The following is a 16,551-nucleotide window of genomic DNA, read 5'->3' as shown; positions in this document are numbered from 1 at the left end:
TGATAAATCAAATTATCATGAATTTAATTTTCAAAATGCATAATGAAGAAATGCAATTTTAGTCAATTTTTTCAACATGTAAAATATAGACTTTATGTTGATTGTTTACTATATATGCATATATGCATGATTATGGTGACTATATTTGATGATAAAAATGCATATGGCTAAAAATGCAAAACTTGACAAATGGATATGTATTAGATGAATTTAAAATGTTCATACAAAATTGGGGTATGACGGGTATGTCTGAGTAAATTGCATTTTCTGCCCTTATCCATCGCGGGAAAAAGAATTATGCATCCAATAGATACTTTGACGTATCTTAGAATCCTTTTGATTGTTGGTAGGTGAGACACCTTCAGTCTCTCCATGAATTTGCTCACAATACCTACACTAAACGTCAAATTCGGTCGTGTATTGAACAAGTAACGCAAGTATCCATTCTGTGTCTGATACTGAGTTGGATGAACATCTTACTCGTGCTCATCCTTCGACAATTGTTGCCTTGGTTCAGCAGGAGTAATGGAAGCATTACAATGCTTCATTTCAAATTTCTTCAAAATCTCAAGTGCATGTCTTCTTTGGTGCATGAGTAGTCTCTTCTTGGACTTGTAAAACTCAATACCAAGGAAGTATGTCATGAGGCCTAGGATGGTCATCTTAAACTCCTTCACAAACTCACCATTAAACTTAAAAATGCACCTTTCATCACTGCATGTAATCAACAAATCGGCCACATATAGACAAATAATTACTAACCCTTCATTTGCATCCTTCTGCACATACACACCATGTTTGGATACACACATCTTGAAACCTATCTATTTTAAGAAACCATATATTATCTTGTTCTAAGCTCTTAGAGCTTGTTTCAATTTATACAACGCCTTCTTCAATCTATAGAACTTTGACTCTTGCTTTTTTCACAACAAAATCAATGGGTTGTTCTACATATACCTCTTCTTCCAACGATCCATTCAAATATGCAGATTTGACATCCATTTGAAAAATAGACCAATTGTTGTTGTTTGCAATTCCAACAACCAATCGGATGGTCTCAACTCTTGCTACCGGTGTGAATACCTCATCAAAGTATATTCCCTCCTTTTATAAAAATCCCTTAACTACCAACCTAGCTTTATGCTTGACAACCTCTCCTTTGGGATTTGATTTGACCTTATACACCCATTTCACACCTATAGGTTTTTTCCCATGAGGCAAATTAACCAGCTCTTCCTTCATAGCACAAATCCATTTTGGATCACTCAAGACTTCCTTCGTTTTAATGGGTTCGAATTCGGCCATAAGTGAAAATGGATGAAACCACCATCGTTATTGATTATGTTATCTTGGAACAGATCATAACATTTGATTCTTTCAGTAAAACCCATTTGCCTTGTTGATCTTCTCACATTCTCTTTAGTTCGGGCTTCGACGGGGGTTGTTTCTAAACTTTCAAATACTGCATAAACCATTTTTTCCTTGTTGTAATCGGTTATATTCTGCTAACAAGTGGATTGCACTGTACTGCATTTCCTTTATTTCATTGAAAATGACGTCCATACTGATCATAATTCTCATTTTTGATGCATCGTACAACTTGGAACCACCGGTAGAGTGATACCTTACAAGTATCAACAACTCTTCTTTGTCATCTAGCTTTTTTCTAAGCTGATCTGGAACATGTCTATATGCAACCGAACCAAATACCTTCAAGTGACTCAGATTTTGTTTTGAATGAGGACCAAGATTCCTCCTGTGTGATTTTCTCAAGCTTCTTTGTTGGATACATATTCAACAAATATGCAATTGTAGACACTACTTCTCCCCATAACTCGTTCGGCAAGTTCTTCCCTTTCAACATGCTTCTCATCATGTTCATGATCGATTAATTCTTCCTTTTGGACACACCATTTTATTGCGGCGTATAGGACAACACTACCTCATGCACAATCCCCTAATGATCACAAAACTTCCCAAAATCATTTTAGACATATTCGCCTTCAGCATATGTTTTGGGAAATTTGAGTTTGGGACTGCTTTGCCTTTCAACCATGGACTTGAACTTATTAAACACTTCAAGTACCTCATCCTTTCTCTTAATTAAGTACCTCCATATTTTTCTACTATGATTATCAATGAATGTGACAAAATATTCATTTCCACCAATGGAATCAACTTGCATCGGTCCATACACATTCAAATACACCACCTCAAGGTGACACTTGGTTCTACAACCTTAATGATGAAGCCCTTGGGAACTCCAAGGCATTGAATGTGATTTTTAATGTTGTGAACAAGAACATGTTTAGGTTGATCAACACATGTTCAGAAGCAAAACAAGCATTTGAGATTCTGAGAACTGCACATTAAGGCACATCCAAGGTTCGCATGTCAAGGTTGCAGCTCCTAACAACCAAATTTGAGAACCTGAGGATGAATGAAGATGAAACTGTGTGTTAGTTTCACATCAGATTGGGTGACATTGCCAACACATTCTTTGCCTTAGGTGAAAAGATGTATGAAGAAAATCTTTCCAGAAAGATTCTCAGATCATTACTAAAAGGTTTGATATGAAAGTGATAGCTATTGAAGAAGCTTAGGACCTAAGTAGTATAAAGGTTGATTAACTCATTGGTTCCTTACAAACCTTTGAGATGTCCATCAATGACAGGTCAGAAAAGAAGAACAAAGGTGTAGCCTTTGTATCCAACACTGAGGAAGTTGGAAGTCAATGTAACAAAGAATAGAGCTTGGCAAATGATATTGCTCTTCTTGGGAAAAATTCAACATCTGTGAAATATTTGGACAGAAAGTGGAGGACAAATTCCCAAGACAAGAGGTACGATATCATTCCCCAAAATAAATACATGAATGAAGAAGAGCCCAATAGTGGGAAGGGTACTAAGTGCTTTGAATGTGGAGGCTATGGACACATTAGATCATAATTCCTTAACCTTCTAAGGAGATAGAAAAAGGGATTAAACATCACTTGGTCAGACTCTGAGAGTGAATGTGAGGAAGATGTTGTCAACATTGTGATGGCATATTTTGAAAGATATGAGTCTGAAGATGAGTTCAGTTCTTAAGAACTGACTAGAGAAGAACTTCTTACAACATACGAGCTTATACTCATTGAGTGGGAATAATCGTGCTTAATTGCAGTCAACTAGAAGAATATCATAGAAACACTTCAAAAAGAATCAGAAGAGTGTGCCTCTACCTTCACAGTTTTAGAAAAATAGATTTCATCATTAAACTTCAATCTAGGAAAATTAATACAAACAAAAAGGAACTTGAAAAGGAGTTCAAACTTTCTTGATGAAATAATAGAGGTTGTAGATATGAAAGAGATGAATATTCCCTCAGAAAAGGTTGAAAAGAAGTTTGGGGTTCTGAAGTCTGATCACATGTCACAGCATCGTGGTCAAGATATGACACTCCATCATAGTAAGAATAAAAAACTGCCTCTAATATGTCACCATTGTGGTATATATGGACATAGGTCTTATTTTTTTAATGGCTTAAGTTAAAGATCATAGGTTGCAAGGAAGACCATGTTAAGAAGAGGTGGAAATCCAATGCTTTATTATCTAGCTCTAGAGCTCATACATAGCACAGAGTTTCCTTGAGGAAAAGGAGGTATTGTAATTGTGAGGGTACCATGCTCATGGTTAGAGATAAGATTGCTCGGGGCAATCGAGCAAAAGGAAGAACCAAGGGCGCGGGGAAATTGGTTAATTTTGTTCAAGAAGAGGTTCCATTGAGAAAGGGATTGTCTACGAATATGAACCAACTAGGTGATCAAAAGAGCCATGTGAACTTCAACAAGTCTGAACAGATGGTCAACAAAGGTAAAGAAGTTCTTATGAAGAAGTTCATATATGAGAAATACTTTAATGGTTCGCAAGACCTTAGGATTGATAAAGTATTTATGTATGAAGAAGAAAGAACAACCAAGATGTATAACAATATTTCTCAATATCTTTCTCAAAATTCGGAATTATCTCATGTGGATTGGGTCATTAAATGGAAGGTTGATGGTAAGGCTGGAGGTCCTCCCATTTTTGAACAACCTAAGTTGTTCAAAAGAAGAAGCTGAATAAAAATAGTGGATATGACGTAATTCCCTCTCATGTGTCTATATGTATGAATAACCAACAACATGATATGATGGTTGGTGAAGCAGAAGCTGGTGTGTTGAAGTCCAGTCACAATGTATATGTATCAGATAAATATGATCTAGCTACTGTTGGAGGTTTGAGTGAGGTTCCACTCAAGTCTAGAACTATGAGAAATCATCATGATATTCTAATGACTTTTGGAAAAGACTCACAGAAACCAAGATTAAGTAGTCTAGATGGTGATAACTATCTGCCAGACATTTTGTACAACGTGTTGACAAAGTATCCAGTGCATAAAGAGAATGATCATATTCATGAAGATGTTGAGGGAAATGAAACCATTTCTAATGATGGTGTGATTTATAACCTTGAATATGCTCTAGAAGATATGAAGACACGGGATAAATGAGTGATGAGCAAGAATGAAAGTATTCTTCTGGAACTTACAACTAAAATCATCTCAAAGGAAATACATTATACGAATAATATATTACCACAGAATGATGAAGAGCAAACTAGAAATATAGTTATCATGATATTTGCTGATATGGATGCGGAAATTGCCCTCCTAAATTGCCATTGGAATGCGACTCCTGATATTAACATAAGAGACAGTGAGGATCTAATGACAGATACTATGGTGGAATGTAGGATAGTGCAGATTGTTTAACAAAGATTGACTGAGCATGAGTGTAACATGACATAAGATATTTGATATCTTCATGATCTTCAATAAGAGAAAAGGAATGGTTTCTCAAGTGATTCCAAAGAAAAAAAGATGCACAAGACTTTGGAGGAATAATCAATTGCTCAAAGAGGAAAATGAATATGTAACTCTAGACGTGCCTGACATCATGAGTAACATGGTAGTAACTAAATTCCTTACTCATAAGGAGAATGAGCAAACTGTTATTGATAATTGTAAAGAACCCAGAATGCCTAAACTAGATGCTGAAGAAAATGCCTTAGTCATGAGGTCCAATATCCATAGAAGGTTGAATGACAAAGAGGTTCTCACTATCAAAGTGTCTTTCTTAGTTGAAGAAATTATATTAAAAAGCATGTGAGGGTACCACAAATGGATATGTCTTGAAAAGGAGATGACAAAAGGAGTTTTAACATTCAAGGAAATGTTACAACTGTTGAAGGAAGTCTTTGTGATACACAAGGAGTTCATCATGTTAAGTCACGGGTGTAACAGAAAGAGTACATCTAATAGATGTTTTCTTATTCCCAACATAATCATATCCTAGGATAGCAAAGAGTGAATCGATGTGACGGTATCTTCTAATGAAGTTGAACTCAGTACTGTTGTAAGCAATGATAAGTAGTTACTGGGTGAAGAATATGGTAAATATGTCTAATGTGGAACTAGATGCCAATGCATCGGTCTAAAACATCCTATGAAGTATAAAGTGTTCAACAATTCCATGTCAACAGAGTATAAACGAACATCTTAACATGTGTCATCACTTCATTAGGAAACCAGTTCAAGAAAAAGTGAAAGCTCTTGAACACATGGCAACTGGAAAATAGTTAGATAGCAGTCTCATTAAGACATTAAGGGATACTCTTGATGTCTACTATTGTGAGAATCAATAGTAGTCAATGTTAGGGAGGTGTGTAGAGGAGTTTATTTCTCTCTCTCTCTTTCTCATGATCTGTGTTGCACATGAAAAAAATACAAATTTAACTTGTTTTTAAACCTCTTTTATCGGACCATCGTTACAAGAAAGAATTTCAATTCCCAGTTATATTCTCTTGATTCTCTTCCACGTCAGCTTGCCTCTTTCAAAATCAGTCAAAAGTATGTTAACTCAAAGAAGGGACCCTCTAATAAGGGAAACTCCTTTTTTAAAGCTATTGAAATATTTAGTGAGAAAAGGATGAAGAAGGAGATTGGTTCTATTGCAAGTGATGGAGAAGCATCTGATGAATCATTTGTTGGATCCTGTACGATTGGGAAGAAGTTTGTCACCAAAAAGAAAGGTGTAAAGAAGAGACATGCTCAAAAACATGATTATGACTCGGAGGTGGATAATGACTGGATTGCTTACCAGAAATGCATAGGATGGGTTGAAGAATAAGCTCATATGTTCTAGATTAGTTGATATGGCCCTTTTATGTTTTTGGATTTGTAAAGGCTCTATAGCCTATTTTATCTTTTACTTGTAAGACAAATCTAATGGTGTGCATCGCTTGATGTTGATTCGGTTGTTTCTCATGTTTTTGTTGTGTATGTGCTAACTTACTAACCCTTACATACCTAACTTCTGGGTACCAGGATGAAGACCTAACCATTTGCCCAACTATTGCAAAAAGGGGGAGTAATAAACATAGATTTTTGTTACTGGTCTTTTAGTCTTTTAGTAAGTGCTAATGTTGTGCTCTATGTTGGAGCATCGGGAAGGAAATCTGATCATGATCCTCGTAATTATGAAAACAAATTTATTTATGTTAATAGTATTCTTTGGATATTTTAATATCAACTACTAAATGATTGTGTGTGCATGACTAAATATGTGAATGATTGCATCATAAGTAAAGAAAGCCCACCCAACATGGCTCGAGTAAAGAAACAGCCCACCCAACATGGCTCGAGTAAAGAAAGCCAACACCAATTAAGTCAGAAACAGACCCTACTACAAGCCTCGAGGAAGGAAAACCACACATACACCGTATTTTATACGGCTATGCGTATATATAAACACTTCACTTCTACATATTGAAATGTGAACATTTAGATTGTGATACAATAGCTCAGGTATTATTACGGAGACAAAATACTGAGATATGTATTGCACAAGATAGTGTAATGTTAATTTTTTCGATAAAAGGGAACGTATGAACATTAAAATCTGTTTAACTTTCTATATATTTATCAATAAAAACTTTTCAAAATTTTCAATGAAAATATGAACACTTTTTTCTCTCATTGTAAAATTAAAAAGTCATTATACACAAAGGTCATTATACCCAAAGGTGATAACCTTTTTGCAACGAGCTTACGCACTACAAAATATTTCATTCAACCTCATGTAAAAATACCCGAGTATGAAGATTTAGCAATTTCCCTCGAGTGTTAAGGCTGTTTTAATAGATTAATCTTGCAGGACATGTTTATAAGAAAAGAGGAAATTAACTTAACTTGATAAAATAATAGTAAGATTTTAATTTTCACTTCAAAAGAGAAGAGACGATTATCAGTTCAATTGCCATACAGAGATTATAAGCAAAACTTAAATATAACATAATCAAAGAAGTCATAATGTAACATACAAACCTCAAAATAAGCAAACTACATAACTTCTAAAATGAAGAAATGTCTCAGAAAATCTAACAAAACCAAAATAAGAATTACACATAAATTTAAAGGGTTTACTCATCAAAAAGACCAAAACCAATGTCTTCATCAGATTCTTCTTCAGGCTCCTCCTTCTTCTCCTCCTTGGCAGCAGCAGGTGCATCATAAGTTATATTGGCAGGAGCAGCAGCAGCAGCTACAGCAAACTTACTTGGATCCTGCATTTAAAAAAATTAATGAATGAAAGAAGGAACTAACGAATACTTTAAGAGGAATATCAAAAATAAGTACAATCCAAACCATATACCTTGAGATATTCCTTAACCTCGTCAGCCTCTGGGTAGGAATATTCTGTTGCCACTGCAATGGCAAGAACATTCTTGTAGGCATTCACAAACATGTGTGGAGCAGCTGCCAATGTTGGGTATGAGATGGCCAATGAAAGTGAGGTAACCATTGAGACACCAATAGCAAACTTTGCAACAAGGTCATCATCAGTAAGATCCAAAACCTCAGGGCTAAACACGGAGCCATTGTCATAGACAGAAAGGACCACCAGACCATATGAAAAGGGCCTAATGCCTAACTTGGCAAGCAATGCAGCTTCAGAAGATCCAACCTTGTCTCCCTTCTTGATTAGTTCAACAGGTGTAATGATTTCAACAGTACCCTTGTTAATCTTTGTGGGAATGTTGAGCACCTAAGGAACATAAGAAAAATAAACATAAGCCTAACAGAACAATAACAATAACAAAATTCTTATTCCAAAGGATCAAGATGGCAAACCTGGAAGAAAGAGGTTTGGGATGGGTCGAGCCCTGTGTTGCCTGGTGGAACAACAACATCAATGGGAGCAACCAAACCAACACGAGCAGGAGCTCCAACCTATACAAGATATTACAGAAAATTAGTTATATTAAAAGGACTAGGGAGAATTTACGAAATTGAATTGTTAGGCAACAAAAGTAACAATATTACAACATCTAAATCAGACAAACCAGGGAAACAACAGATAAAGAAGTATAACATCAAAACAGTACAAACCATCAAAGACATTAGTAATTTTAGAACACATAAGAAACTGAAGTACAATTCGTAGAATAAAAACTTGGAGAACCACTGGCAAATCGCAACAACTACAAAACATACAAGTACATTCAGAAGCCAACCAAAAGCTTTTAGTTAGGAATTTTTAAGATCACATTTGTGAGACAAACATTTGTTTTGAATCATAAACTATTGGAAATCAAATCATACACTGCGTTAACCTTTACTTGTAATAATTCAAAATCCATTTAGATTAAGTTTAAGTTGTGAAGAACAAACACTTGTAGTGATTCAAAATACATTTAGATAAAGTTATGAAAAACTTAACACTTAATTCTACAACAGATTGTTCATGGTTAAAAGCATATCACAAATTAATAACATCATACTCACTTTTAATGAAATCGTCAAATCATTTGTTAATAAAAATTATTTCCTTCAAAATCATCACAAACATTCACTCAAACACAGTTTTGAACAATAAGCAGCTAGTAATAATTTAATGATCCAAAAAGACAATAATTAATAAAAAGATTTATACTAAGAGCATTTACATGGTAAACAAAACATTCATCAAATAAATAAGAAGCTAGTTATCATTTAATCAAGAGATTTATGCTAGCAGCAATCATATGGTAAACAAAAACTCACGGCATAAAGAAGAAGCTAGTTATCATTACAAAATCATTTCAACAAACATTCACTAAAACACAGTTTTGAACAACTAGAAGCAAGTTATCATGTAATAATTCAAAAATCGTAATGAAAAGTTCAATATACCTTGTACTTGGCAACTTCCTCGCTAACCTCTTTCAAATCTCCTTTGGTGAAAATCAAACCAACGTTTCCCTGTTTCAATGAACAACACATTACATAAACGCTAAAAATCTCAAATAACAATAACTCTCCCTCAATCAAAACTAACCTAAACCTATTAACTAAAACAATTATTTAATTACAGAAAAGTAACACTAATTAAAAAATTAAGCAAGCATCAATCTATCATATATAGGTCTAAAATTCACTAAAAACAAAACAACAAAGCAATGAAAAATACAAATTTGAGAACTTACAACAAGGAGAGGAATCAGGTTGATAAAAGCATTGTTCCCAGTCTTCTCAGCATGCATCCTAACAGATCTCTTCATCATAGTGTTCTTCCCCATAAGAACTACAGAATCCCCACGTAGACCGCTTCGAATATTCTGAAGCTGCTTAGATCCAACATTGTCAGCGTTAACAATGAGAATCTGAGAAAACTCGTCTAGAAGCTGGCATAGCTTGGCATCGTAGGATTGCTTCTTCTCGGCTTTGGTTGGTTTTGGTGCCATTGATGAGAATTGAGTTTTTTTCTAGGGTTTTTGATAGAGCAAAATTGAGGGCCAAGACGAAGATGGCGTCAAGGCGGACAGCAAAAAGGCGCTGCCTCTTTAACCTCTGGTTTGGTGAAGGTTTGGTGGTAGTGGGCGTGAAAGTACAGAAATGAAAAACTAGAAACCCTAGAGAAGAAACAGGGTGAAGAGAGGTTTATATAGTAAGGATGGAAGAGAAGAAATTAGGGTTGAGTTGACTGGTGGGCTTTTTCTCAAGGCCCAAACAAACACGCCTATAAAGCCCAATATATACTCAGATTCAAACTGAAAATTTTACCCTATACCCCTACAATTGTACCCATACCCCTACATTTAAATTTTTTTGACCAAAATACCCTCATATAAATAGGGTATATTTTCCGTTTCAAAATTTTTTTACCATTTTCGTTGAAGACTTCCGGAGAAGAAAATTTTTTGGCGTTTTTGCATTGTATACCGGAACACTTAAGAGTAAGTCTTCCGGTTTGAAAATTGTATACCGGAACACTTCTCTTAAGTGTTCCGGTTTGTTGTTTTTTTTGGACACTGAACCGGAAGTCTTCTAGAAAGTCTTCCGGTTTGTATACTTATATACCGGAACACTTTCTTCAAGTCTTCCGGTTTGGATGATGTGTACCGGAACTCTTCTTTGAAGTGTTCCGGTACGTAATTTTTTTTTTTTTTTTTTTTTTTTAATTATTTTTTTTTACATTATTTTTGCAGTGGTTCGAAGAAGAGGTGCAGATGGCCGGATTCCAGTCCGCACGTTAGACCGGGGTGCATCTTCATCTGCAGCTGCAGCTGAGCCGACTGGATATCCAGGAGGGCCGTACGATACATCGCTTTTGGTGAAGTACGAGCATCATGTTGCTCGACATATATGGTTCGGTGAGGTAAGTAAACGGACTATATTTGAAAATGAATAATAGTTGAATATTTTATAATTTGTTTTCTAATATGTGTTTTAATTGTTTTTAGGAAAGAGGACCAAAGAAAGAGTTGAAGGTTGCCGGACATGGACTGAAGTTGAATTCTAGGGTTCCATTGGCTCTTCCACCACAGATGGAGAGTTGGGTATCTAGATCCGGTTTAGCTTCACTGCAGAGAACGAGTCTGAACAAGATAGACACAAATCTTGTCTCTGCATTTGTGGAAAGATGGCATCTAGAGACATCTTCATTTCACATGCCGTTTGGTGAAATGAGCATTACTTTAGATGATGTCGCATGTCTACTTCACTTGCCCATTAGGGGTATCTTTTGGAGTCCTCAGGATGTGACTGAAGAGCTAGCTGTTGAACTTGCTGTGGACTACCTAGGAGTGTCACAGAGTCAGGCACAGTCACATGTTCGGAGCTGCAGGGGGTCGTATTACAAGTTGGAGTGGTTATATGATATATTCGTACATCATAGGGCTGCTTCCAGCTGGGCATATGCGACTAGAGCATATCTATTGATGTTGGTGGGTTCCACCATATTTGCTGATAAGACCTTTACACTTGTAGAGGCACGATACCTCCTCCTGTTTAGGGACTTGGATGGATGTTCAGGATATAGTTGGGGAGCAGCTGCACTAGTTACCCTCTACCGATATCTTGGAGATGCGTCCATGTACAGTTGCAAACAGCTAGGTGGATATCCTACTCTCCTACAGGTATATAATTTAATTTTGTTAATTAAGTGTTGGATTCATTTTATAAAATATTGTAACTTAATTTGTTTTATTTATTATGTTTTTATTTTGTAACAGTGTTGGATTCACGAGTATTTTCCAACTGTTGGAAAAAGAGGGGAGAATTGGAATCCTGCTGGAAACTGTGGTCTTCCCCGAGCGATGAGATGGTCATATAGACAGGGAGTCCTGAAGGTCGATGATTTACGACCTATTTTGGACGAGCTGACACCTACCGACGTCATCTGGCGACCATTTGAGGATCATAGAGCATGGCGTGTATTTGATGAGATATGTCTTTACAGGGGCTGTTTGAAGTGGGGTGAAACAGTTGTTCCATACTTGCCTGATAGATGTTTACGTCAGTTCGGGTATAGACAGTATGTTCCATCCCCACCTCTGGATTGTATGATGGCGACGGATATTGATGTTGATTGGATCAGTTACCATCAGAGTGTTGTCGATGTGATCGGTTCATCTTCCGTGGCCACCACTCCATCTGAGGTAGTAGACGGTTATCTGGAGTGGTATTATCGTGTTTCCCATCCACGGTTGGTCCCTCCCCATCGTGACGCTCCTAGAGAGGTACCCGTTCCTGTATATGACGCCGGGCCATCTGATCCTGATTGGGCTCGTGTATCTACATTGATTCGTCGCTATCTGAGACAGGTTAATGCTGAAGAGGAAGATCCACAGTTTTCTGATTTATTTGAAGCTTTGCATATTTCTCGTTCACATTGATTATATGTATTAAGCTTTGAATATAATAGACATAATAATATAGATTTCATGTTTTGATTACATATTTATGTTTTGATTACATAATCATGCTAATACAGGTGTAAGTAATTGCCAATGTTGCATACGTCCTGCAAATCCTAGCATCCAAGTAGTTGCTATATGAGAACGAAATTTCTTCCAATCTAATGTGACCGGTGGCAATGGAAACCCCTCTTTCATGTTAACCTGATAAAGTAAAATAATTAAAAGATTAAGTCATATAACATAAAATATTAACTGGAATAATTAAAATATTTAGACATAAAAATACATACCTGAACCCAATGATTCTGGTTAACAAAACCAATGCAATAAATAGAGACATTTGGTGAATGTGAACTTGTCATCGGAAAGAAAGTGATGCACGGATTGCCTAAACAAACAAGTACAACATTATAACGATTGGCTATCAAGTAACCCATATCTGGTAGACTCATCCATTTTTCAGGTGGCTGTGAACCAAACGATTCTATCATCAAAGATTCTCTCACAGCTGACAACCGATTAGAAAATAACTTGTCATACAAAGTTGACCTATCCTTGTCTATTAATTCCAACCCCAACTCTCTGCGAACCATTGACCAACCATCCTCACCATATCCATGCAATGATGCAATGACTCTAAATCCACAATTACCATCTGATTCAACATTAACTACATCTTCAATGTATGACCTAATATGATTAGGAAATTGAACAATGAATTGTGGTTGCTTCTTTGATAATTTGATCTTCTTCGAAGTCTGTGATGGTTGAGATTGCCTTTGTGAAGATTGAGATGCCTTATCAACATACTCATGATACGAAGGGTCCCTATAAACATCATAATCTGCTGGTTTTTTCCCTTTCTTCTTCACTCCTCCTTTGGTTTTTATTTTCTCAGGTGGTGGACACAATGTTGTCATTGTTGGGTATGCTAGTTCACATACCCTACTCCTTAATGCCCTTTTCCCAACAACATCTAATGACCTAAATCGTCTCCACAACTCATCCATTGCAGCTGTCATATCCACCTCTGATCCATCATCTTCACCTTTCTCTAACTCAACTTCCATAGTTAGTTTCCTCCAATGAACATGAACAGCATCAATGGGTATCGGTATACCACCTACTCTGTATCTTCCTAACTCACAAGCACAAGGTAACCCATAAGATGTTCTAAGAGTACAACCACATATTTGCCTGTTAGTTCCAACATAATCAACTCTCAATAACTCTTCAGCAATACGTCTCAAAGCAGCTCGAGATACGGAACCACGCAAATAACCATAAAAGGGACTTACGTGCGCGTTCTCAACTTCGTAAAAACTCTTTTGAAATGAAGCTCTAATGTTTCCCAGTTGTAACCTCAAGTTGTTATTCATGGCTTCCCAACATTTGACCATGTCACCTATACTGTTTCCTAACATCTGCTTTAACTTCCAATGAGCAGATTCAACCCTAAAAATATCAGATATAAAAAATACCATTAGATATTGAAAATATTAAGTATTAAAAATATCAGATATTGAAAATAACACATCAAAAAACATAAAAAAAAAATCAAATATAAAATTATAAGACGTACCGATTAGTCGTTGTGTTACCCAAATGTAGGACTCGATTAATCCATGCTCCAACAAATCTATGCCTATGTGGAGTCAACCATGTGTCTTTCACATAATTAATAAATCCACTATAATCAACACATGCTTGCTCAAGTTGATGCAACCGCTGACCATACTCAACCTCATCACTAGCCCAGACAACTTCCATCCATAATGTGTCTATCGTCTTTTGCAGGTCATTCACCACATGTTGTTTGCATTTGGCACCAACGTTTTTGTTAATGTGAAATCTACATAGCAAATTAATCGAGTTGGGAAACACAACTTCAATTGCTTTCATCAAAGCAAGATCTCTATCTGTCAAAATCACTTGTGGACACATGTCTTTCTTCACAAACAACTCTTTTAATTTCTCCAATACCCAGCAAAAATTCTCTGTTTGCTCAGACTCCATATATGCAAATCCAACAGCAAAAGTCAACTCAGTCGATGTCATGCCAACAATTTCAAACAAAGGTTGTCTATATTTGTTTGTCTTGTAGGTGCTATCCATAACTAACACAATCGGAAATATATTCAACAACTTCACTGAATCAGGATGTGCCCAAAATATCTCTCTCACCACTTCCGAGTCATCCTTTTTTCTACTCCAATACACATATCCTGCATCCTCAATAAGCTTAAACAGATGTTGTATCTCACTCCTTGGACCTCTTATCTCTTTTTCTATCACACTCTTATGCTTGTATACTTGCGTAATACGAGTGACATTCTCAGGAAACTTGTCTTGCAAGGAAAGCAAAATGTTTCTAGGTGCTACATGTCTCTTTGCCAAATCAGCGACATGTTGCTTCTCATCTGTGGTCAACCTACCAATAAACGAATGACCTTCTAATCTATCAGGTAAACCATGATTATGTAACCCACATTTTACATCAATCTTCCAACCAGATCCATCTTTCGCCGGAGTCGACCTGATTTTAAATGGACATCCACATTTCTTGGACGCACTTTGGGTACCACTATCATTAATCTTGTGTTTCCCACCTTTATCACAGCCAAATATTATTTTGTTACTTCTCCCTCTCTTCCCCGTTTTAGTATCTGAACGACTGATAATAACAGTTACTTTATTGTCGATTCCAACCTCTTTAATCCATCTGATAACCTCTTCTCGTGTACCAAATCTTTCCGTCGTCATAAACGCATCAGTAGTATCTACACATATTTTGGGAAGATTTTCCATTTCTGTAAAAAAAAAAAAAAAAAAAAAATTAAAAAAAAAAAAAAAAAAAAAAAAAAAAAAAACACGTACCGGAAGACTTAAAGAAAGACTTCCGGTACACAAAAAAAGCAAACCGGAACTCTTCTCCAAAGAGTTCCGGTATGCAAAATTTTTTTGAAATTTTTTTATGTGAACCGGAACTCTTTCCTTAAGTGTTCCGGTTTGTTTTTTTTTGTGTTCCGGAAGTCTTCCCATAAGTCTTCCGGTTTGCAAAAATACATACCGGAAGTCTTTTTGCAAGTGTTCCGGTGCGAGGGGTGTGAAAGTGTAATTTTTGGAATTTTCAACTGAATGGTAAAAATGAAATGGTAAATTGGTTAAAACCAATTAAGGGTAAAATGGGAATTTTTAAATTTTTGTAGGGGTATGGGATTAATCGTAGGGGTACAAGGTAAAATTTTCATTCAAACTGATATCTTATATATGATGATGATATCTTATACGTAAAATTTATTGAATTAAATATTTTTGGTGCCTTAATTTCGTAATTTTTTTAGTTATTTAAGTCATTTGTAATTCTTTAGTAAAAATTTACATTTTTTCATTACTCCCTCCGTTCCTTCTTAAGTGTCATTTTTGACTTTTTACCCATACCAAGGAATCTAATCATTATTGTTACTATTCAAACAATAATTCTTCTTTTACCTATAATACCCTTAATTATTTATTACATTCATTTTACTTTTTCTCTCTCTGCAATCATTATCTAGGGGTAATTTTGACAAAACTAAAATTAATACTACCTTGAACTTTGCAAGTGACAATTAAAAAGAAACAAATTTTTTTCAAGAAAGTGACACTTATAAAGGAACGGAGGGAGTAGATAACAAAAAACGAAAAAATCCCACAAACAAGCAGTCGTGCAATTGTAATTGTCGAATTAACATCCAACGATTTTAGTTTAATTTGGGTGTTTTTGAAATTATAAAATTTTGTTTTTTTTAAATCAAGATCAAATGAGTAATAGAATTTTGATAATGTGACTATATTCAAATTCTTCTTTAGTCCATCTTTTCTTTATGGGTTCCTTTTATGTTTTCTTAGAAAAAATTAATAAATATATAAAAGAAAAAAAAACTAAGCATGTATATTAACTACTTTTATTTGATCTATTTATTTTTCTTTAAAATATGTTTTTATTATGATAATCATATATATATATATAGAAGATTTTATTCATTTAATTATATATTTTTAGAAAATTCTTGTGTTTTTTTTTCATACCCTTTTTTTTGTGTTAAGCGGGAAAAAAAACTTAAAAACAGAAAATCGCACAAATCATCTAGTGTCTCCTAACAATACATTAAGCATAAAATCAGAACATTCATTAAACTCTAAACTTTCACAATGAAGGTTCAGATTAAACTTTGCCAAAGTATCAACACTTTTATTAGTTTTTCGGTGAATTTTCACAACTTTGACCTCCAAGATTTCTTCC

At 35.4% G+C, this 16,551-nt stretch overlaps 3 protein-coding genes across 3 annotated transcripts; 1 reads left to right on the top strand and 2 right to left on the bottom strand.

The window, feature by feature from the left end:
- Nucleotides 1-7,353: 7,353 nt before the first annotated feature.
- On the bottom strand, nucleotides 7,354-10,052 carry LOC127118188 (60S acidic ribosomal protein P0). The gene is made up of 5 exons (XM_051048347.1): nucleotides 9,552-10,052; nucleotides 9,259-9,327; nucleotides 8,218-8,316; nucleotides 7,739-8,131; nucleotides 7,354-7,649 (listed from the first exon to the last, which is right to left on the bottom strand). Exons 1-5 carry the CDS (start codon nucleotides 9,807-9,809, stop codon nucleotides 7,506-7,508), a joined length of 963 nt encoding a protein of 320 aa, XP_050904304.1. The 5' UTR covers nucleotides 9,810-10,052; the 3' UTR covers nucleotides 7,354-7,505.
- Nucleotides 10,053-10,137: 85 nt separating this feature from the next.
- Nucleotides 10,138-12,304, top strand: LOC127118187 (protein MAIN-LIKE 1). The gene is made up of 4 exons (XM_051048346.1): nucleotides 10,138-10,301; nucleotides 10,554-10,723; nucleotides 10,809-11,483; nucleotides 11,580-12,304. Coding segments are annotated over exons 1-4 (1,509 nt in total). The 5' UTR covers nucleotides 10,138-10,300; the 3' UTR covers nucleotides 12,243-12,304.
- On the bottom strand, nucleotides 12,226-14,843 carry LOC127118186 (uncharacterized). The gene is made up of 3 exons (XM_051048345.1): nucleotides 13,849-14,843; nucleotides 12,557-13,721; nucleotides 12,226-12,467 (listed from the first exon to the last, which is right to left on the bottom strand). Exons 1-3 carry the CDS (start codon nucleotides 14,379-14,381, stop codon nucleotides 12,327-12,329), a joined length of 1,839 nt encoding a protein of 612 aa, XP_050904302.1. The 5' UTR covers nucleotides 14,382-14,843; the 3' UTR covers nucleotides 12,226-12,326.
- Between the last annotated feature and the right edge of the window lie 1,708 nt (nucleotides 14,844-16,551).

The sequence above is a fragment of the Lathyrus oleraceus genome, chromosome 2 (genome assembly GCF_024323335.1).
Source record: "Lathyrus oleraceus cultivar Zhongwan6 chromosome 2, CAAS_Psat_ZW6_1.0, whole genome shotgun sequence".
In the NCBI taxonomy this organism is placed as follows: Eukaryota; Viridiplantae; Streptophyta; class Magnoliopsida; order Fabales; family Fabaceae; genus Lathyrus; species Lathyrus oleraceus.
Note: the sequence above shows the minus strand (reverse complement) of the source record. Positions and strands in the feature narration are given on the sequence as shown.

Coding starts and splice junctions, on each gene's coding strand:
- LOC127118188 (XM_051048347.1), bottom strand. CDS start 9,809: ATGGCACCAAAACCAACCAAAGCCGAGAAGAAGCAATCCTACGATGCC. Junction 9,328..9,551: donor ACCTGATTCCTCTCCTTGTT/GTAAGTTCTCAA, acceptor TCATTGAAACAG/GGAAACGTTGGTTTGATTTT. Junction 8,317..9,258: donor AGGAAGTTGCCAAGTACAAG/GTATATTGAACT, acceptor TATCTTGTATAG/GTTGGAGCTCCTGCTCGTGT.
- LOC127118187 (XM_051048346.1), top strand. Junction 10,724..10,808: donor GACATATATGGTTCGGTGAG/GTAAGTAAACGG, acceptor AATTGTTTTTAG/GAAAGAGGACCAAAGAAAGA. Junction 11,484..11,579: donor GATATCCTACTCTCCTACAG/GTATATAATTTA, acceptor ATTTTGTAACAG/TGTTGGATTCACGAGTATTT.
- LOC127118186 (XM_051048345.1), bottom strand. CDS start 14,381: ATGGATAGCACCTACAAGACAAACAAATATAGACAACCTTTGTTTGAA. Junction 13,722..13,848: donor GGTAACACAACGACTAATCG/GTACGTCTTATA, acceptor TGATATTTTTAG/GGTTGAATCTGCTCATTGGA. Junction 12,468..12,556: donor ACCAGAATCATTGGGTTCAG/GTATGTATTTTT, acceptor TTACTTTATCAG/GTTAACATGAAAGAGGGGTT.